Here is a 21,411-nt window from a genome sequence, read left to right on the forward strand (position 1 = left end):
TCTGGTTTTCCATTTGTGAAATTTCCATTTAAAAAACATTTATTTAAAAAGCTGTCGAAAAGCAAGCCAGTTCATGAGTTGGTAACTGTTGAAGCTGATTGATGGATATCTAGGGGCTTTATTTTCATTATAACCTTCTCTCTATTTCTGTATCCACTTCACATTTTCCATAATAAGGTGCTTTTTTAAAAAATTGAGCCAATTAACAAAATTATTATGTAAATAGTTGCGCACAGTGGTCTTATGCCTGAGACCGTGACAGGAGCACATGAATCACTTCAGTTAGGGAAAGATTGACACAGAAGAGATGGAGAGAAGTTGAGAGGCAAAGCCCAGAGAAACAGGGCGTACAGGGCGAGTTGTGGACAGAGCCCGAGGCCAGGAAGGGGAGGGAGAAACCTTCATTCCCTTGGTCCCACTGGCATCCCCAAAAGAAGGAAGCCTGCTGCCAGTTTGAGAACAGACTGCAAAGATCTGATTCAACTGAGGACAGGGTGGGGGCAATGGATACACGCTGTGCTCTGAGGGCTAAGGCAATAGCCAAACCTGCCATAAGAGGGTCAAGGAGGTCAAGATCGAGAGCCTGTCTCCCCTAGACCCCGTTCAAAGCGCTCAGCACAGAAGCAGGACATCTGCTCACAAAGCACTTTTATCCTCTCCTCTCATGGTGGCATGGGGGTACACCAGACATGGAGGCAACCACAGAGGCCATCCCATCCGACTGCCCCCTCCCCGCTGACCAATGATACTGAAGAGGAAACTGAGAGGCCCAGAGAGGGAAAGTGACTTTCCCATGGTCACAGAGCAAAGCTGTAGCAGGGTGGGGAGCAGTTCCCAGCCTCCAACCCCATCCCTCAGCCACCGCTGGTCAGGGTCTGGAGTCCTGCTCACACCTTCTCTGCCCCCACCTCCAGTGCTACCTTCAAGCCTCTGGACCTGCCTGTACCCCTGGACCAGGCTTGAGGGTGGAGACAGGAGCCCAGGCAACCCCAAGAAGCCCAGAATGCCAGGCACAGGGCCCCATCTGGATGTGGAATTTGCACTGCCTGGCTGCTTCCGGCCTCCCTATCATTCTCTCCTGCATTCCTACAGCTATCCTCAACTGGTACCAGCCCCCTCCCCCCCCACCTCAGCTGGCCGCTAAATGTGTATATTGGGGGACAGGCGGTGGTGCAGGCCTCTGTTGGGTCAGGGAAGTTGGGATGGGGGCGGGCCTTTGGCTTCCTGTTGTTCATCGCCCTGGGGCTCTGGGGGGGATTTCCCTGGCCACCCCCACCCCCTAGGGAAGGGGAAGGAGCCTGCGTGAGTCACAGGCCTGGGGTGGGAGCCCAAGAGTGAGAAGGGGCGGGAGGAACCTTGTTACCAAGGTACCAAGGCTCAGTGCTCTCTCAGCCCTTGGACTGAGGCAGGCCTCCTGAGGACCCTCTTCCAAGCGCTGCCCACTTCCCTGGCTGTTTCGACAGGTGCTTACCTTTGTACTGGGGCCAGTTGGGGACACGGAGAATGGGGAGGTCTTATTTTGGGGGTTCTGCAAAGAGAAAGTAGGAGCAAGGGGATGGGAATAGTGCGGTGAAGCAGCTTCTGACCACCCCCGCTCCCTGCCCTCCTACCACAGGCGGCACAGAGCCCCCTCTGAACCCCTCTCCCCATTCCTTCCCACCCCCTCCCGCTTATCCACTCCCTCCTAACCTGATGATTAGTGTCTGGTCCATTTCTTTCGGTGTCTGCAAAGAGAGGGAAAGGATGTGTTGTCATCAGCCACCCCCACCACACCTGTCCCCTCCCAGCTCTCTTCCCATCTGTCCCACTTCCCCTGCCCACGGTGACCCCTGCCCCCCTGCTCCCTGCCCACCCACCTGTGTGCTCTGATGGGGAGTCCAGACCTTGCTTCTCGGCCTCCAGGGGCTTAGACATTCTTATTTCTGGGGACAGAGGAGGAATGGAAGTGGGGTGAAGGAGGGGAAGCCAGGAGGGCTCTCGGGCCCCCATTCCACCACACTCCCCAAGCCTTTCCCCCAAATTCCCCCCTTACCCCCAGCCACCTTGGAAGTGTCTCTTCCCAAGAGACATGTCCTCCGTTCTGGGCCTCTGCCCTCCTCTGGCAAGATGAGACACAGCCCTTAGGCCTTGGGGGATCTTGCCTTATCCTTTTACCTCTCCAGAAAGTAACACAGGGGTGTTACCCACAGTGCAGCAAAGGGTAGGGCAGGAGATGGAAGGTGGTCGTGAGAAGGTATCAGCTGCCCAGGAGGAGGCTGGTGACGTCCCAAAGGAGGGAGAGCAGCCTTGGGCCTCCTCCTGGGGCGGGCCGCCCAGGCTCCCGTCCTGCCCTACCAGGTTTCGAGTGAGACATGTTTTCCACTCTGAGTGGGGCCTCAGAGATGTGATGGGGCTGCAGCGTCCCCAAAGGAGGCAGTTGTCAGATCTCAGCATGTGTGATTCAGCCGCCCTCTGGCCTTCTTCCCACCCCACCACTTTCCCCATCCACACCTCACTCCCACCTGGACTTTCTTCCTATGTTTAGCACACCGGCCTAGCAGACCCAACCTGATCCTCTGTAACCCGAGCTCCATCTGGCTCTACCCCTGAGCTTGTCCTCCAATCTAAACCTGATCTGGGACTTCACGCTTGAGCCCCAGCTGCAGTCTCAAGTCCACCCCTGTAATACAACCCCATTCTATAGCTCCCTAGGCCCAGGAAATGAAAGGAGGCGGCCAAGGGAGGGTGGCAGGCAGCAAGCACATAAACCCATGGAGACAAATGCCTGTCCTCAAAGCGCTCTGATACTTTTCACAGAAAGGCAAGTGCTCACCAGTGCCAAGCACAGAGCTAGATATGACTCACAGCTCACATTAGTGGTTAGTGCTAATATTACCCCGTTTTACAGAGGAGGAAACTGAGGCTCCAAGAAGGGATGTCACCTCCCCAAAAGCACAGCAAGACAGCAGATGTGCCCTGATTGGACCCCTGGTCTTCATGACTGCTGGGCTCCTACTTCTAATCAGATCCACTCTAGTCTAATGTCCCCCAGTCCTGACTTCCAGCCATCTCATCTCCAACAGTTCCCTTGCCCAAGCTCATCCTGAAACTGAATCCAACCCTTCCTGGTCCTAGACCCCAGGACAAATCTGGGCTTCAGCCTGACCCATCCTTAGTCCACTTACTCACCTTGAATCCCAAGTTGTGCCCAGATGGTTCAAGTCCTTCATCTGACCTTGACTCCCAACTGTCCTGAGATCCTGTCCCTGATCCAAACTCTTGCCACAACTCACTCCAAAATCCCTGCCTAAACCATGACCCCACTCCTACTAAAGGAGCTGTCCAACTCTAGTGTTCTCTGCACCAAGATACTTAAAGAAGACAGCTAAGCCAGGCACAGTGGTTCACGCCTGCAATCCCAGCACTTTGGGAGACTGAGGCAGCCAGATCTCTTGAACCCAGGAGTTCAAGACCAGCCTAGGCAACATGGAGAAACCCCATCTCTACTAAAGACACAAAAATTAGCTGGGCACGATGGCACGCACCTGTAGTCCCAGCTATTGGGGAGGCTGAGGCAGGAGAATCGCTTGAATCCAGGAAGTCAAGGCTACAGTGAGCTGTGACTGCACCACTGCACTCCAGCCTGGGTGACAGAGCGAGACCCTGTCTCAAAACAAAAAAGGAAAAAAAAAAGAATGGAGCAAAAGTAAGGGATAAGAAATAGGAAGAACTCAGTAACTGTAAAAAAAAAAAAAAAGTCTAGAAATCTTGCAATTGAGTATTATTCAATGTGAAATGCTGCTTGAGTTTTAAATTCCTAATTAAAAAAACAGGTCATGCATTGCTGGTGGGAGTGTAAATTGATACAAGCACCACTCAGAAAAGCTGAAAAGATGCCCTCTCCCTAAGATGCAGCACGTCCACTCCTGGGCATCTGCCCAAAAGAAACACGTGTCCTGCCCATCAAAGGACATGGGCAGAATTCTTCTGCAGTCTTTCATAATGGCCCCAAACTGGAAACAGCCTAAGGGGCCATCAACAGGTGAATGGATAAATAAAATGTGGTATGTCCATACAATGAAATACGCCACAGTAATGAAAAAGAACAAACTCCTGCTTCATACACATGGCCGAAGCTTGGAGACATGAGGCTGAATGAAAGATGCCAAACACAAAGGCAGACATAATTTATGATTCCAATTACAGGAAATTCAAAAACAGGCAAGCTGATAGCAGATGATCACAGTCAGATGAGTGAGCACCTTGGGGGTACTGACTGGGAAAGGGTATGAGGAAGCCTGCACCAGGTGAGAAAGGATCTTGTTTGGTGGTTACAGGGTCCTTACATAAGCAAAAATTCATCAAGCTATACACTTAAAATTTGAGCACTTTACCCTATATACATTATGTTTTAACAAGCAAGAAAACATTTAAAAGCTAAAAAGCAAAACGCCAGCACACAGTCCCATTAAGATGCACACTGCACCAAGGCAGGTAGATCACTTGAGGCTAGGAGTTTGAGACCAGCCTGGGCAACATAGTGAAATCCCCGTCTCTCCAAAAAATAAAAAAGTTAACCGGACATGATGGTGGTGGGCACCTGCAGTCCGAGCTACTCAGTAGGCTGAGATGGGAAGGTCGCTCGAGCCCAGGAGATTGAGGCTACAGTGAGCCGTGATTGTACCACTGCACTCCAGCTTGGATAATAGAGCAAGACTCTGTCTCAAAAAAAAAAAAAGATGTAGACTGTTGAGGGTGGGGGTGGGGAGTGGGTGCCCAGGACGCTACCAGAGTTCAGGTCCTGTTTCCTGGCCCTGGGGACAGGGCATTAAATGGCTACTGATACAAGATATAAGAAGGACAAGAAGGGAGCTGGGCGGCAAGTGTGTCCTGACTTTGGAGCAGTAAAGGTGGGAATCCTGCCTGATCCTAGCTCTAGTTCACCCAGACCTTAGCCCTACTTCAGGCAGCCACTAACTCTAACCTGGTCCTAAATCCCACCCCTCCTAGCATCCCTAAAACTGCAGCCCCAGCCTCCTCTGGCCCCCGTCCCTCCAGCGGAGCTCCACATTGCCTCAGGGCAATCCTTTCCTGGCTCCTCCCCATCTCCTGGAGAAATAAACAACCTGGCCTCCAGGGGCTGGCCCACCACCCTGTACTGCTCTTCTCTTGCAGCTCATGCACAGTGCTCTTCAACCATGTCGAGCATCTCTCCCTGCTTGGGGGTCTGCTTGACAGCAGGCTGTGCAGGTTCTACACTCCCACCTAGCTGGGCATCCCTCTCCCGTCCACAGAACAGGGCAGCCTCGGACTCCACTGCCAGCCCAGAAAGTCCACACTCATCCTTAACCTCTGCTATGGGCTAAGTTGTATCTACCAAAATTCATACACGGAAGTCCTAATTCCTGGTACCTCAAAATGTAATTGTATTTGGAGATAGGGTCTTTAAAGACGTAATTAAGGTAAAATAAGGTCATTAGGGTGGACCTTACTACAATCTGACTGGCATCCTTATAAGAAGAGGGGGCCGGGCGCGGTGGCTCATGCCTGTAATCCCAGCACTTTGGGAGGCCGAGGTGGGCAGATCACCAGTTCAGGAGTTTGAGGCCAGCCTAACCAACAATGTGAAATCCTACCCCTACTAAAAATACAAAAATTAGCCGGGCATGGTAGTGTGTGCCTGTAATCCCAGCTACTCAGGAGGCTGAGGTAGGAGAATCACCTGAACCCAGGAGGCAGAGGTTGCAGGCAGCCGAGATCGCGCCACTGCACTACAGCCTGAGTGACAGAGCAAGACTCTGTCTCAAAAAAAAAAAAAAAAAGAAGAAAAAGAGGGAATTAGGTCACAGATGGGAACAGAGGGAAGACCATATGAAGACCCAGGAGAAGACCAGCGGACCACAAGCCAAGGAGAGAGGCCTTGGAAGAGACCAACCCTGCTGACATCCTCGTCTTTAACTTACAGCCTCCGTAATTGTGAAAATGAATTTCTCTTATTTCAGCCACCTAGTCTGTGGTACTTTGATGTGGAAGCCCTAGCAAACTAAGCCTCTCACAGCCCCTGCCCTCCTGCTGTCCCATCCCTGAGCCCCCAGTTGTGGCTGTCTGTGTCCAGGTTCCTTCTCCACAAGACCAATGCGACAGGCCTGGTCTGACTCATCACTGGGTCCCCAGCATCACAAGCCCAGAACGGGTTGTAACTGCTGAATGTCCCTCTCTTTAGCAGTCTCTGTTTCCTACTACTTCTCACCCTTGTCCTACTGTCTTCCTGCTATTTATTTTATTTTATTTATATTTTGAGACAAGAGTCTTGCTCTGTCGGCCAGGCTGGAATGCAGTGGCACAATCACGGCTCACTGCAGCCTCGACCTCCTGGGGTCAAGCTATCCTCTCATCCCAGCCTCCTGAGTAGCTGGGACTACAGGTGTGCACCACCACATCCAGGGACTACAGCTGTGCACCACCACATCCAGCTAATTAAAAAAAATTTTTTTTTTTTTGTAGAGACGGGTCTCCTTATGTTGTCCAGGCTGGTCTCAGACTCGTGGGCTCAAATGATCCTCATGCCTTGGCCTCCCAAAGTTCTGGGATTACAGGCATGAGCCACCACGCCTGCACTTTGCCATTTAAAACATTTCCTGAGGCCTTGGCATGGGCTGTTCCCTCTGTCTGGAACACTGTTCCCCAATCTGTCCACCTGGCGACCCCCGACTCATCCTTCAGAACCCAGCATAAGCTCTGTTTTCTTTTCTTTTTTTTTGAGATGGAGTCTTGCTGTGTTGTCCAGGCTGGAGTGCAGTGGTGGGATCTCGGCTCACTGCAAGCTCCAGAGGTCTCCTGGGTTCAAGCAATTCCCTGCCTCAGGCTCCCAAATAGCTGGGATTACATGTGCGCGCCACTACGACCGGCTAATTTTTGTATATTTAGTAGAGAAGGGGTTTCACTGTGTTAACCAGGATGGTCTCAATCTCCTGACCTCATGATCTGCCCGCCTCAGCCTCCCAAAGTGCTGGGATTACAGGCGTGAGCCACCACGCCCGGCCATAAGCTCTGTTTTCTATGAAACCACCACCTTGATGCCCCCAGCTCCCAGCCAGGTCTCTCTCCAGCTCCCCATACCCTAGCACCTTCCCTTGTCACTGTCTTAGAGGCTGACTGTAGCTAGCCGGGCCCCACTATGTCTCCCCTATCAGACTAGGAATTTTTCAAGGGCAGATCTGATCTCAGGTTCCTAAACACTGCCCAGCAGAAGACATGTGGATCAGTGGCCCCAAGGTCCTGATCTCCCTCCCCCAGGCCTTTGCCTCTGCTCGTCTCCCACTTGGGTGACCCTTTCCTTCTCTACTGGCAAACTCTTGCTCCTCTTTAAGGTCCAGCTCAAATGTCACCTCCTCTGTGAAGTACTCTCTGATTCCCCAGATGGTCAGTGTCTCTCTCTTCTGGGCTTCACTGACCCTGTACTGTGCTCCATCACATCCTGATCATCCTGGGCAGAGACCTCCACCCCAACTGTGGGCTCCTCAGGAGCCCAGGCTGGAGTCATTGCTGCACAGGCCTAGGAGTATGTCTTTGGAATGAATGAATGCATTAAAGAATCCCCTAACTGACCAGGGCCCAATCCTGTCTAAAACAAACCCCTATCTCTACTGTCACCCAACATCCCCAAGAAACCCTAACTTAAATCTTTAAGGTAAGATTTCCTCTGCAGGGACTGTGGCTGGACAGACAAGAGTGGTTTGAGGGAAATTTTTCACCATTCTGTTACCCTTATTCTCCCTAAATTATCCCAACCACTCCTACATATCCCTGCATACTCCCTGCCCCACACTTGGCTGGGTCACAACAAAATGGCCAACTGCTGCCCTTTGTCTTTTCTCTTTCCACCTCCTCTGTCAGAGCTCAATCTGAGAGAAGGGTCAGATCATTTCCACCAGGAATGAACAGGGAGCTCCATTTCCACCGTGGACTAAAAGCCAAATGATGCCTTAACAGGGACTCCAGGGCACCAGCAATCATAGACTTGGAGGGTCCATCAAATGGCTCAGCCTCAGCCTCAGCCTCAGCCCAGGCAGAGATGCCCATCGCCTATCACTCAACTCTAGAAAAATATTGATGCCTGTTCCCACCTAGACTCTGATTTCAGTGGTACAGGGTGTGACTTGGGCATCCAGATATTTAAAAGCCCCTCAAGGTGATTCTTTTTTTTTTTTTTTTTAGACAGAGTCTCACTCTGTCGCCCAGGCTGGAGTGCAATGGTATGATCTCAGCTCACTGCAACCTTTGCCTCCTGGGTTCAAGTGATTCTCCTGCCTCAGCCTCCCGAGTAGCTGCAATTACAGGCATGCATCACCATGCCCGGCTAATTTTTGTATTTTTATTAGAGACGGGGTTTCACCATGTTGGGCAGGCTGGTCTCGAACTACTGACCTCAAGTGATCCGCCCACCTCAGCATCCCAAAGTGCTGGGATTACAGGCATGAGCCACCGCACCCAGCCCCCTCCCGGTGATTCTAATGTGCTCCATCCCCTGGCACCTTCAGAAGCCCCTCTCAAAGCCTCATTCACACACAAAAGATTGGTTGGTTATGTATGGCTATTCCCACCCCTCATCATAGGTAATGTGTAATATTTTAGGGGAACTGAAAGAGAAAAAGCAATGCATAGCCCTACCAGGCCCCTTGGAGCCATGTTGCCCCTTGAATCCCACCTTCCTCAGGTCAGACACCCCTCAACCAGGGCTGCCCAGTCCTGAGCTCACACTCGCTTGCCCGACTGCCCCAGGCCTGGGACTCTTGGTCCTCTCCGCCCTCCCACTCCTCCCTCCCCGGACTTTCACTTCTCCTCTGCATTTCCCCCCGCCAGTTTTAGCAGACTTAGGCCAGCTTCTCGTTAGCACTTACCGAAAACGGGGCTAAATATAGAGGGCCCAAGGACTGCCCCTCACCCCTCCTGGCCCCACTTGTCCTGTCCCCTGGGTCCCCTGCCTCCGCAGCCTGCTTCAATTAGGGGTATGGCCTGGGAGCCCCTGTGGGCAGGTTGGTGCTGCCGGGAACCTCTGTGGGCCCAGCTGGCCGAGCCCCCGTCCTCCCCAGAAGCAGCACCTCACCCCTCCCCACCCCACAGCTGTCCCTGGGTGGCCTCAAGGGAGTGAACATTTCTGAGTTGTCAGGAGGGAGGGATGGAGATATGGGCAGCAGACACAACAAGAGAGGTGGCCCCACAGCTGCGCTGACAGCAGGCAAGAGCTGCCAACAGTACACATCCCATGGCCACAGCCAGGCAAGGCCCCGGCCAACACAATACAAGAAACAGATGTGCACAGATTCCAGACAGGAATGTGAACAGGTTTGCAGATACGACACATGCCCAGACATGATGCCACGGGCATATATGCAAAACACACACCCAGACGTGCGTACACACATGCACTCACACACACTCTGAGTGACACACAGCCAGCCAGACACACATAAAAAGTATACAAACTCACACACCCAGAGTCAAACACAGACATACACCCTCCCCCTACATACTACACCCAGTCACTCACAGATTCAGACATGTGTACGCACACATGTACTTACACATGTTCTCACACCAAGTCACATCAGTCCAGCCAGAGATACACACCCAGACATGCACATGCTCACACAGAGTCACACACACACACACAAGTGCACACACATACACCCAGAGTCACCTCATCCTGGAAGATGGCCAGGGCTGACCTCTGAACCCAGTTCACAGGTGTGGAGTCTGAGACCAGGCAGGGTGAGTGATCTGCCCACAGCCACACAGTGTATTAATTCATGTCCAGGCAGGGAAAATTCACCCCAGTCTTCCCACACTGGGCTGTTCTGTGAGAAATCCCAAGTAAAGGGTTTAGCCTACTGCCCAGCACCTCTGAGGCCCCCATTTAACCCCAGAGAGGAACGAGTCAGTGGGAGCAGACACCCTGGATCTCTGTGTCTACACTGTATGGACACACACACATATACACAGTTGCATACACAGTCACCTCAACAAATAAACACGTCACCCTGCAAATAGTCTTCCTTTCATCCCACCCCTCTCCTCACCGCCTTTGCTTGCTCATACCCACTCATTCTTCGTATCCCTGCTCAGACACCCCCTTCTTCCAGGAAGCCCTCCTTGACACTCTACCAACTAAATCACATGTTTTCAGGGCTCCTACGATCCCCTAATACCTCCCCGTCCTGGCCCAACCCCTCTACCTATGTCCCCCTATCCCAGCCCTGACCCCTCTGCCTGGGCCTCCCCCATCCCAGCCCCAACCCCTCTACCTATGTCCCCCCATCCCAGCCCTGACCCCTCTGCCTGAGCCTCCCCAACCCCAGCCCTGACCCCTCTGCCTGGGGCCTCCCTCATCCCAGCCCCAACCCCTCTACCTTTGTCCCCCCATCCCACCCCGACACCTCTGCCTGTGCCCCCCACCCCAGCCCTGACCCTTCTGCCTGGGCCTCCCCCATCCCAGCCCTGACCCCTCTGCCTGGGCCTCCCCCATCCCAGCCCTGATCCCTCTGCCTGGACCTCCCCCATCCCAGCCCTGACCTGTCTGTGCTGTCACTGGTGACAGGTCTGTCTTCTCCAATAAACTGGGGGCTCCAGGAGGACAGACCTGAGCTACCCTTTCCACTGTACTTCCAACACCCGACACAGAACTACTCAATAGATACATGTTGGTGGAGGACACACGGGTGCCCGCACACGATGGCGCATATAGGACAGCACGCACCACCAAACCAAGACTCATGCCCATGGTCATGCCTACACAGCCACAAATGAAACAGGCATGAAGGGCTGAGTGCTTGCCATGTTCCAGGCACTGTGCTAAGCATGCTACATGTATTACCTCATTTAAGACTCCCATCAACACTGCTGAGTGATAGCCATCACCATACAGACATGTACACATTCTACTAAATGAGCCAACAGCTATAAATCACCTTGTACAGTGCCTGGTGCACAATGTTCACTCAGCCAACTGACATTTGGTGGAGAAGGCATTTAATAAGCACACAAACAAACACATAATGAAATTCCCAGCAGTGATACGTGCCGTGAAGAAAAGATAAAGCAGGGTGAGGGGACTGAGAGTGACAGGATCAGTGCCAGTTTAGATGGGGAGGTCAGGGAAGGCTGCCCTGAGGAGGTGACATCTGAGGTGAATGAAGTGAAGAAGTGAGCCAGGCAATCATCACCCCACAATGCCACACACAACAGCCCCCTACACTCACAAGCACACAGCAGTCCCACTCAGAGCATTCAGAACTACTGCACACACACATGCACACGCACACCTGTACCAGATGTGCACACACACACTCAAAAGGGAATGACATCCCCCAAGTCCAGCAACTTGGCATTCCAATCCCTTTGCAGCCCTTATCCAAGGATCACCCATGTCACCCACCCCACTGGTTCTCCACATGAGGGCCCGCTACCAACACCCAGCTCCCTCCCTCCCGTCCCCAGACCCTTCGGAACAGGGCAACAGAGAAGAGAAGATGTTGGAAGTTCCGGTGCCTGATGTGGAAAGAGAGGGCAAAGAGGAGCTGTGGGGGTTAGGGGGGACCCGGCATGGGAGAGAGGGAGTTGCTAGAGTACAGAGGAGAAGGACAATGGAGACAGCTGAGGAGGAGGGGCAGGCAGGGCCCGCAGAGCAAACCTAAATGTGCTGCCTGTCCTCTGAGCAGTGGCACAGGCACCAGCCCCCTTACCTGGAGCCCCCATGCTGGAGTGAACCATGCTGCCCGCCCCGCCAGGGCTGGGGGAACAACTGTGTCATCTCCCCACCCTCTCTGGGGGCCGAGCCCTCCCTGCCGGAAGTCACTCAGGGAGGAAACCACAGGGCCGGTCCGCCCCCTTCAGAAGGGAAAATACCCTGGCCCACAGACCCGCCCCGGCAGCCCGGCCCACCCCAAATCATGTGTGTGTGCTGGGGGGTGAGGGCTAGTGGGGCAGAGGATAAGCAGGCTGGAAGAGCCGACTCCTACGGCTGCGATCCAAGAGGTGCCTGCAACAGTTGCCCCCCGACTTCTATCGCCCCCATGGAGGCAAACAAGTCTGGAACAGGGAATGGGGGTCTGGGAGAGAAGGTGGGTCCACAGCAGTAACAACAATAGAACACTAGCCAGCAGCTTATTGGAGAGAGGGCTTTGCCGATGCCTGACCCTGTGCCTCACTCTTGACAGGTGCCATCTCCAATGTGGTGGTCACTCTTATTTGCCCCATTTTACAGATGAAAAGACTGAGGATCAGAGAGGTGAGCAGTAGCTTTCCCAAAGGCCCAGAGCCAAGAAGCGTTGAAGCTTAAAAGCACGCCGCGGCAGGGAAGATCAAGCAAGCCCTGCGCCTATCTGCAGGTGAGCTGTTGGGTGCCACCATTGGGAGGAAGTGGTGCCCGTGGGCAGTGGTAGTGGGGACGGTGGGTCGGGGACTTGGCCTGGGGCTACAACAAGTCGCCGGCCAAATGCGGGCGCCCGAGGCGGCTCCAGTGGAGGGGAGCACCCGGTCCCCGGGCTGCCGGCTGGCTCTTCGCGCTGCGGCGCTCCCATTTCAGCGCTTCCCTCCGTGCCCGCCAGAGGGCGACAGCGCCCAGCCAATGGGCCGGAGGGCGGGGCCGGCTGCGGAGAAGGGAGCCCCTCCCTCCGCTCCCCTCCCCAACACCCTCCCAACGCCCCCGCTCGCACACCTGCGAGGGTCACACAAAGGCGCAGGACTCCCGGCGCACCGCAGCTCAGACAAAGGCGCGCCCGAGTCCGCTGCCCTCTTCCTCTTGGTGCCCGAGGTCTGAGGCTGTGGGGCTGCCTGGCGTCTCCAGACACCCCACATGCCCGCCTGGGCCCCGCAGGACATCCTGCGCCCCGTGGCTGGGGGGCCCCCTAAACCACAGGTGCATGCACAGACGCCTGGACTCACCCTCACACACACAAGTATTTCTACAGATGGACCCCAGCACTTCACACGCACACACGTGTGCACACACACGTGCATGAACACATCTATGTGCACAGGCCCCAACACCAGCCCTCCCTGCTGACGATGGTCACTCCCATATACTGATACCTCCTCTACTCCCTCACATGGACCCATGGGCACAAGGGCACTTCTACACATATGTGCCCAAGCATACTTCCTGGCCACTCGCACCCACTCACACACAGGCACACTCAGAAAGGGTATACTACAGGCAGAACTACAGGAGTGCCCTCCCCTGACTGCACACGTGCCCTGTGCACCCAGACACACCCAGGCAAGCAGGTGGGCACAACAGGAAGGACTGGCAGTTCTCATATATGCACACGAGAGGTGACCGTTTCCCGGCATCTACACTCCACAACATCCCGTATCGTAAAGGCCATTTCACAGAGGAGATCCACAGACCACACAGCAACTGGCCACAGGATTTCTATACATGAGGGTCTTCCCGACAGCAGCCTGGTAGCGGTGGATACTGGAGCCTTGTCTCAAAGCGACATTTACGCAGTAAGCTTTGTTTTCAGTTAGGATTTGTTTTGGGGGGCTTGGAAATGGGGCTATAGGACATTATGGGGGGGGCAAAACCTCACCAGCCACCCTTATGCTCCACCCTGGACAGACTCAACATCATCCACGTCAGGAACACGCTTTTGGATGTGACCCCATTCCAGCCCCCTAGAGCCAGCAGAGAAGGACCACCCACTTCCAGTGCGGCCAGGTCTGCAGTTCAGTCCTGGAGCCGGGGAAGGCTGTATACGCTCCCTGAAAGATGAAACAACCCCACACCTCTCGCCTCCCATGCTGGCTCCATTCTCAGTGCCTCAGACCAGAGCTGGGCCTGGTGAGGGGATCTTGAAGGAGGATGGGCCTGCCTGAGAGAGGATAGAGGGGCAGAGTTTGGAACACACTGGCAGCTGGAACAGGGAGGCTCAAGGCAGGGGGAGATGGTGGCCTCGTTGCCACAGAAGAGACCTTGAGCCATGCTGAGGGAGGCAGGTAGGGCATGGGAGCTAGGGAGCAGTGGGGGCCACTTGAGGTGCAGGGAGCTGGGAGGGAGGCGGTACAGGGGAGGCCAGGCTGGGCTCAGGGCTGAGCGGTAATTAAAGGAGACGTAGGGGGCTCCCCAGGGCCAGCGGGGCTGGTAACTGACACGCGGGCCCCATTGCTCCGCTCATATTTCTCGCCGGATCGATACGTTTGACTCCCGACAAGACAATAATCGCTTGTACGCGGCCGGCGAGTCGATCAAATACATTATTAGAGCGAGGTCCCCCGGGGGCCCGGCGGGGAGTGGTGGGGGGGAGCAACCAGCCCACCGGGGACAGCAGAGCGAGATTCTTCACCCCTCAGGGCCCCCCAGCCATGGCCTCTTCCTCTTGGCCACGCCTGGGGACCCTCTCTGTGGCTCAGTTCCCCAGCCTCTCTCTGAATGCCTGCTGCTTTGGCGATCTCTCTACTCAGCCCCCAGCATCATCCTTGCTCTGTGAGGGAACCCAGGGTTCTTTCCCCATAGGCACTGCCCTCGTCTGTAGGGCTGTGGCATGTGGGAGCTCAGAGAGGCTCCTCAGACCCCTAGCTTGGCAGGAGACAGGGAGACCAAGCCTCAGGCCATACTCTGAGTCCATGGCTGGGCCAGGAGATGAACTTGGGCCCAAGACTCAATGATACCCACTTCCCTCTGCCCAGTCTCCTTGCTGCATCTAAGCACACGGGGCTTCAGCAGCGCCCAGGCCAGGGGCAGCCTCTGGGGGGTTAGGGAAAGCTAACCTAGGGACCCAAACAAGCAGGAAAACAGGATGATAGGGGTGGCAGACAAACACATACACAAAGAGATGTGTGTCTGCTCCTGCTGCAGGGCCATGTGGTCCCCCAGTGGGCCTCAGAGACTCTCAAACCATGCCCAGCCTCAGCTCTGGCCCACCCTAGACACTGCTTGCCACTCTTGCCCACTTTCCTGGCTTCTAGGCTCAAGCCTATTTCCCCTTTTTAAAATAATTAAATTAAGCTTTAGCTTTATTTTTAAAGTCCAGGCTCTTTTTTTTTTTTTTTTCCTTTGAGACAGAGTCTCACTCTGTCGCTCAGGCTGGAGTGCAATGGCACAATCCCGGCTCACTGCAACCTCCGCCTCCTGGGTTCAAGCGCATCTCATGCCTCGTCAGCCTCCTAAGTAGCCGGGATTATAGGTGCACACCACCAGGCCAGGCTAATTTTTGTGTTTTTAGGAGAGACAGGGTTTCACCACATTGGCCAAACTGGTCTCGAACTCCTGAGATCATGTGATCCACCCACCTCAGCCTCCCAAAGTGCTGGGATTACAGACATGACCTCAAGCCTATTTCCTGTTTACACACCTGCTTTGCCCTCTAGACCCGAAGTGCCCCTTTGCTTCTCCAGCAGCCCTAAGTCAAAGTCAAGTTCTGCTTAGGAGTATCCAGCATTCAGGGACTTAAAATATATGTTCCTCTTTGTCTTCATTAGCAGCAGCAGCCCCCACAGCATTGCGGTCTATGCTTTCCTTTTTTTTTTTTTTTTTTTTTTGAGACTGTCTGGCTCTGTCACTCAGTGGCACGATCTTGGCTCACTGCAAACTCTGCCTCCCAGGCTCATGCCATCCTCCCACCTCAGCCTCCCAGATAGCTGGGACCACAGGCGTGCACCACCACATCCAGCTAGTTTTGTATTTTTAGTAGAGACATGGGTTTTGCCATGTTGCCCAGGCTGGTCTCAGAACTCCCAGGCTCAAAGCCATCCACCCGCTTCAGCCTCCCAAAGTGCTGAGATTACAGTCGTGAGCCACTGTGCCCAGACTACTCTGTGCTATTTGAACCAATACATTATTTCTAAGTCCTCATGACAGTCTGAGGAGGTAAAGGTCTGCTATCATCCTCATTTTACTAACAAATTGAGCCTCAGAAAGGTGAAGTCTCCTGCCCCAAGTCACACAGCATGAGTGGTGGAGTCAGGATTTAAGCCCAGGTCTGTCCCCCTGACAGCTTGATCTCTGTGTACTGAGCCATGGAGCTCCTTCTTGGAGGCGTGAAATGCTCCCCATCCTTCAGGAGACAACAGCAACAGCCAGCCACTCCTTGTCCAGTCAGCAATGCTGGAATACCTCTGCAGCTCACAGTCCAACGCCCACAGCCTTCGAGTCAGTTTCTTGATATTCGGCAATGCACTGGACTCCTGATCCCATCAGCTCCTGGCTGAAGGTGGGCCAACCCTTCCCCATTTCCTTCAATTCAAATATTTCCTCATGTCCCTCAGTGCCAAGCCCTGTGCTGGGAGCTGAGGACCCAGAGGTGAGCTAGATCTAAAATCTGACCTCAAGGAGCTAATAGTCTGAGAGGAAGACTGGAGTGGATAAAAATACCTTGGTAATTTATCACTTAATAAATATCCAATAAATGCTATTATGTGCCAAGCCATTGCTAAGCTCAGAGAATACAGTGGTTAAAAGCAACCCATACAGCTTATAGTCTTTGGGGGAGAAATAATTTTTAAAAGTTATCAACTAGCAGGGCATGGTGGCATACCCCTGTAGTCCTGGCTCCTCTGGAGGGTAAAGCAGGAGGATCACTTGAGCCCAGGAGTTCAAGGCTGCAATGAGCTATGATGGCGCCACTGCTCTCCAGCCTGAGTGACAGAGCAAGACTCAATCTCTAAAATAAATAAATAAATAAATAAAATAAAAAATAAAAAGCCATCAAATAAATATGTAATTCTAAGTTAGGAAAAGTGATTTCAAGAATAGGTAGAGGAGGGGCTGGGCATGGTGGCTCACACCTGTAATCCTGGCGCTTTGAAAGGCTGAGGTGGGAGAGTTGCTTGACACCAGGAGTTTGAGACCTGTCTGGACAACATATCGAGACCCCATCTCTACAAAAAAAAATTGTTTTAACTTAGCTGGGTGTGGTGGTGTGCGTCTGTAGTCCCAGCTACTCGAGAGGCTGAGGCAGGAAGATTGCTTGAGGTCGAGGCTGCAGTGAGCTACGGATCATGCCACTGCACTCCAGCCTGGGTGACAGAGAGAGACCCTGACTCTTAAAAAAAGTAGGAGGATACCTGATGTAAACAAAGGATGGCATGTTGCAGAAAACTGTCCCAAGGAAGTGACATTTACATAGCAATTAGACACAGTATTCTCGAGGCAAAGAATGTGAAGGAAGACACTCCAGGCAATGGGAACAGAGGAGGCGATGGCCCCATGGAAACAAACAGTGTGGCAATTCCAGGATCAGAAAGGAGGCCTATAGAGCTAGAGCAGAGTGAACAAAGAAGAGAAGATAGGAGACGAGGTGTGAGGTGGAGAGGCGGCCAGGGCCAGATCGCACAGGGCCTTGCAGGCCAAGGTAAGAATTTGGGACTTCAAGAACAGTGGGACACCTGAGAAGATTTCAAGCAGGGGAGTGGCATGGTTCTATGAACACTTTTGTGACAATCCTGGCTGCTTTGGAGGCCGCAGTGAAGAACCAGAGGATGGGGTGTGGGGGTCAGCGTGAGGAAGCTGATGAATTCCACATCACCATCAGGTGATGATGACAGGAAGCAATAATTGGTGATTGGCTGAATGTGGGGCATGGGAGTCACGGAGAAGTCAAGAATGAGGTCCAGGTATGTTAAAGTATCTTTCCTGGCACAGAAGATTGGGGCAGGTGGAAGAGCTTAAGCTCAGGTAAGAAAGATCAGGGTAGGACCTGAGGTCCTGAAGGATGAAAGGAAGGGCAGGAGGTGGGAAACAGCATTCAAGGGGGTTGCCAAGATTGAAGACCCCAAGGTGGAGACAAACTTGGCTTTCCCAAGTTTGTCCTCAAGTTCCTTTGAGGTTGGATTTGAAGTTGCAGGTGGAAGGCTTCTGTGCAGAAGCATTCTGTGTAAGGAAGTTCTACTGGGGACAAATGTGGGGACCGGCTGGTAGCATGGAATCTGGAGACAGGATGACCAATGGGGAGGCTGGGACAGTGGTCCAAGGCGGCAGGGGAGAAAGGAGCCATGAGGATTAGGATGAGGATACATATTCAAGCTGGAGTCTACAGGAACAGGATATGAGAAGTGGGTGCTGGGCTGGGGTGGCTGGGTGGATGCGAGGCCATCACTGAAAGACACAGTGAGAAGGGAAGCAGGGGGAAGACACTTGGGTCAGTTCCAGGGGGAAAGTCAGGAAGCAGCATCTTCCAAGAAGCAAGGTCTGTGGACCAGAAGTCAGCAGATGCTTAACAAATTCACATCGATACAAACATTTCTCATCATATCTCCCCACCACAGCCAATTTTCCACATCCACCAGAATTCCCAGTTGGCCTCATGTAAGAAAAGAAGCACTGTGATGTGGCTCAAAGAAGATAAAAGAAGACTAACTGGCCGGGTGTGGTGGCTCACACCTGTAATCCCAGCACTTTGCAAGGTCGACGAGGGCGGATCACCTGAGGTCAGGAGTTCAAGACCAGCCTGGCCAACATATAGTAAAACCCCATCTCTACTAAAAAATACAAAAATTAGCTGGGCATGGTGGCGCATGCCTGTAGTCCCAGCTACTTGAGAAACTGAGGCAGGAAAATCGCTTGAACCCAGGAGGCGGAGGTTGCAGTGAGCTGAGATCATGCCACTCTACTTCAGCCTGGGTGACAGAGCGAGACTGTCTCTGAAAAACAAACAAACAAACAAACAAATAAAAGAAGACCAACCAGTCCTTGTTCTGAAATTCGCCCTCTAGTGACCTAGGGCCAGCCCCCTGAACTCCCTGGACCTCAGTTTCCCCAGATATATGTCTGAGATGGGCTGGAGAAGCACTCTAAGACTTCTTCCAGCTTGAACATTCTTTTATTTTATTTTATTTTATTTGGCTCATTGCAACCTCCACCTCCTGGGTTCAAGTGATTCTCTTGCCTCAGTCTCCTGAGTAGCTGGGGCTACAACCATGCGCCACCATGCCCAGCTAATTTTTGTATTTTTAGTAGAAATAGGGTTTCACCATGTTGGCCAGGCTGATCTCAAACTCCTGCCCTCAAGTGATCCACCCACCTCAGCCTCCCAAAGTGCTGGAATTACAGGCATGAGCCACCGTGGCCCAGCCCCAGCTCTAACATTCTGTAGCTTGAAAGAAACAAGAACGGGTGAGATGGACTGACGGCTCAACTGGCCATTGACAAATAGGGAGGTAAAGCATGGCCAACCTACTCTAAGGAGGCCCTGGCTGGGTATACTCGGCAACCCACTTACTCCTCACTGTCATCTTATGAGGGAGAGACCATTATCATCCTCACTTTAAAGATGAGGAAGCTGAGGCCCACAGTCACACAATGAGGCTGGAGTGAACCCAGAGGCTTGTTGACCCCAAAGCTTGTGCTTCAGCTGTTTTGTTGAGCTCACTGCTCCTTAACCTGGCTTGTGTGAGTCTCATTCAGACTGCAGATCCCCCAGGAACAGGGTCCCTTGGCATCCACTGCCATGTGCTCACCAGGGTCTCTGAATGACCTGTGGGAGCAGGCGCCTGGCCCTGGGTCTTCCTCAATGAGGCTCTGCCCTTGGCCCAGGAGTCTCTAGCCCCCTTGCTGCTGCCCCCAGGCTTTCCACAGCCCACGTGCGCACTTCCTGTTCTCTAGCTCCCACTGGGCGCAGCACCAACTCTGCAGGCTCAGAGGCCGCCGCCGTCATCCCAGCGCAGGGAGCTGTCCAAGGGCTGAAAAGCAAGAGCCCATGGCCTTGGTCCAGAGCCCTCCAGTCCTGCTGCCCCCAGGACAAACCCAGTCCCCTTACTGTGGCCTCCAGGGCCCTACAGGACCTCCCCGCTGGCCACAGGAGTACCACACCTCAGCCACACTGGAGGAAGCTAATTTTGTCCCCAACATGGGGCCTTCAACCTTGCCAGCCCCCTTGAATGCTGTTCCCCACCTCCTCCCCTTCCTCTCATCCTTCAAGACTCCACTCAAAGGCCACTCCTCAGAGAAACCCTCCCCTAGTCATGCTCCGCTCCATTCCCAGTTTTATTTCCTTCAGAGCACTCTGAAATTCAATTGCCGCCTATTTGCTTTACTGTCTCTTTCACCCTCTAAAATGTAAGCTTTCTGAAGACAGGTGTCCTTTTCTGTCTTGTTCACTGTGGTATTCTTGGTGCTTTAACAGTGCCTGGCATATAGTTGATGCTTGAACCTTACTTGTTGAATGAATAAATCCTTCCAGGCACCCATGGTCCACAGAATAAAATCCAAGGCTGGCTCTCCAAACCCAAGTGGATATGGTGCCTCTCAACCTCCTCAGCTATCTCACCCTCAGAGCTCACCTTTCTCCTCTGTTCAATAACTTGGGCTCCCCTATGTGTCCCATCCCTCATGCCTGCTTTGTCTGCCACAAATTCTGTACACACCAGCCTCTGCTCAAATATCCTCTCTCTGGAAGCCTTCCCTGACCTCAGTCTTGCCACAGCTCCAGGTAGTATCCCCGGGCTTTAGCACTAATTGTACTGCACTGAATCACTTCCCAGTGAGGCTGTACCTACAGACTGTGAGCTCCTTGAGAAGAGGGCTCAGTTTGACATGTTCTTGTAGACTCAGCGCCCAGCACTGGGCCTGTATTTAGCTGAGGCTCCAGGAATGTTTGTTGGGTAAGGACAACTGCCCTGCAGATGGTTAACCATCTATACAGGTGAACATAATGACTAGTTTGGGAGTCAATCAGATGAGGGTTTGGAATCTGGTTCCTCCATTCATTTGCTGTGTGACCCTGGGCAGGTGACTTCTCTCTCTAAGCCTCAAGCTCCTCATCTGTGAAATGGGGGCAGTAACATTGGCTGACAGGAACTTAATTAATCTTTTTTTTTTTTTTTTGAGATGGAGTCTTGCTCTTGTTGCCCAGGCTGGAGTGCAATGGCACAATCTTGGCTCACTACAACCTTGCCTCCTGTGTTCAAGCAATTGTCCTGCCTCAGCCTCCCGAGTAGCTGGGATTACAGGCATGCACCACCACACCTGGCTAATTTTGTATTTTAGTAGAGACGGGGTTTCTCCATGTTGGTCAGGCTGGTCTCGAACTCCCAACCTCAAGTGATCCACCTGCCTTTGCCTCCCAAAGTGCTGGGATTACAGGCAAGAGCCACCACGCCTGGCCAGGAACTTAATTAATCTTAAATATAATATTTGCCACCATGCCCTAAGAACAAACATGTTCACTAACTACATCAAGATTTGAGGTTGAGAAAAATAAGAAACAGTCTAGATGCCACCGATAGGACAGTGGCTAAGTAAATTATAATACATTCATACTCAGGAATACTATGCAGTTATGAAAGAGAATGAGACTGATCTATGGATGCGGACATGAAAAGTTCTCCAAGACACTGTTGAGTGAAAAAGCAAGTTGCAGAACAATTTATACAATTTGATATCATTGATGTAAAACACATACATCTATTTTTAAAAACTGTATCTTTTCTATGGGC

General features: G+C 52.8%; 2 protein-coding genes and 1 long non-coding RNA gene across 18 annotated transcripts in view; 2 read left to right on the forward strand and 1 right to left on the reverse strand.

The window, feature by feature from the left end:
• Positions 1–21,411, forward strand: part of LOC100976543 (CEA cell adhesion molecule 6) — a 910,921-nt gene that overhangs the window by 359,997 nt on the left and 529,513 nt on the right. The gene's annotated exons all lie outside the window — the stretch shown is intronic.
• Positions 1–21,411, reverse strand: part of POU2F2 (POU class 2 homeobox 2) — an 86,649-nt gene that overhangs the window by 29,495 nt on the left and 35,743 nt on the right. For 12 of the 16 annotated variants that reach the window (XM_034946091.4, XM_003811775.6, XM_034946090.4 and 9 more), the window contains exons 1-4: positions 11,721–11,821; positions 1,857–1,922; positions 1,690–1,724; positions 1,472–1,528 (exon numbers count right to left, since the gene is read on the reverse strand). In XM_034946091.4, coding sequence (XP_034801982.1) covers positions 1,472–1,528; positions 1,690–1,724; positions 1,857–1,922; positions 11,721–11,748 — 186 coding nt within the window. In that variant the 5' untranslated portion in view covers positions 11,749–11,821. Of the gene's footprint in view, positions 1–1,471; positions 1,529–1,689; positions 1,725–1,856; positions 1,923–3,524; positions 3,643–11,720; positions 11,822–21,411 lie in introns of those variants that run through there. The other 4 variants (XM_063600329.1, XM_063600328.1, XM_055103695.2 and 1 more) reach the window with 4 other exon arrangements.
• On the forward strand, positions 11,870–16,402 carry LOC100984400 (uncharacterized). Its single transcript, XR_156258.6, has 3 exons — positions 11,870–12,098; positions 12,242–12,365; positions 15,975–16,402. It is a non-coding gene; the product is annotated as an uncharacterized LOC100984400 (long non-coding RNA).

The sequence above is a fragment of the Pan paniscus genome, chromosome 20 (assembly GCF_029289425.2).
Source record: "Pan paniscus chromosome 20, NHGRI_mPanPan1-v2.0_pri, whole genome shotgun sequence".
NCBI classification, from domain to species: Eukaryota; Metazoa; Chordata; class Mammalia; order Primates; family Hominidae; genus Pan; species Pan paniscus.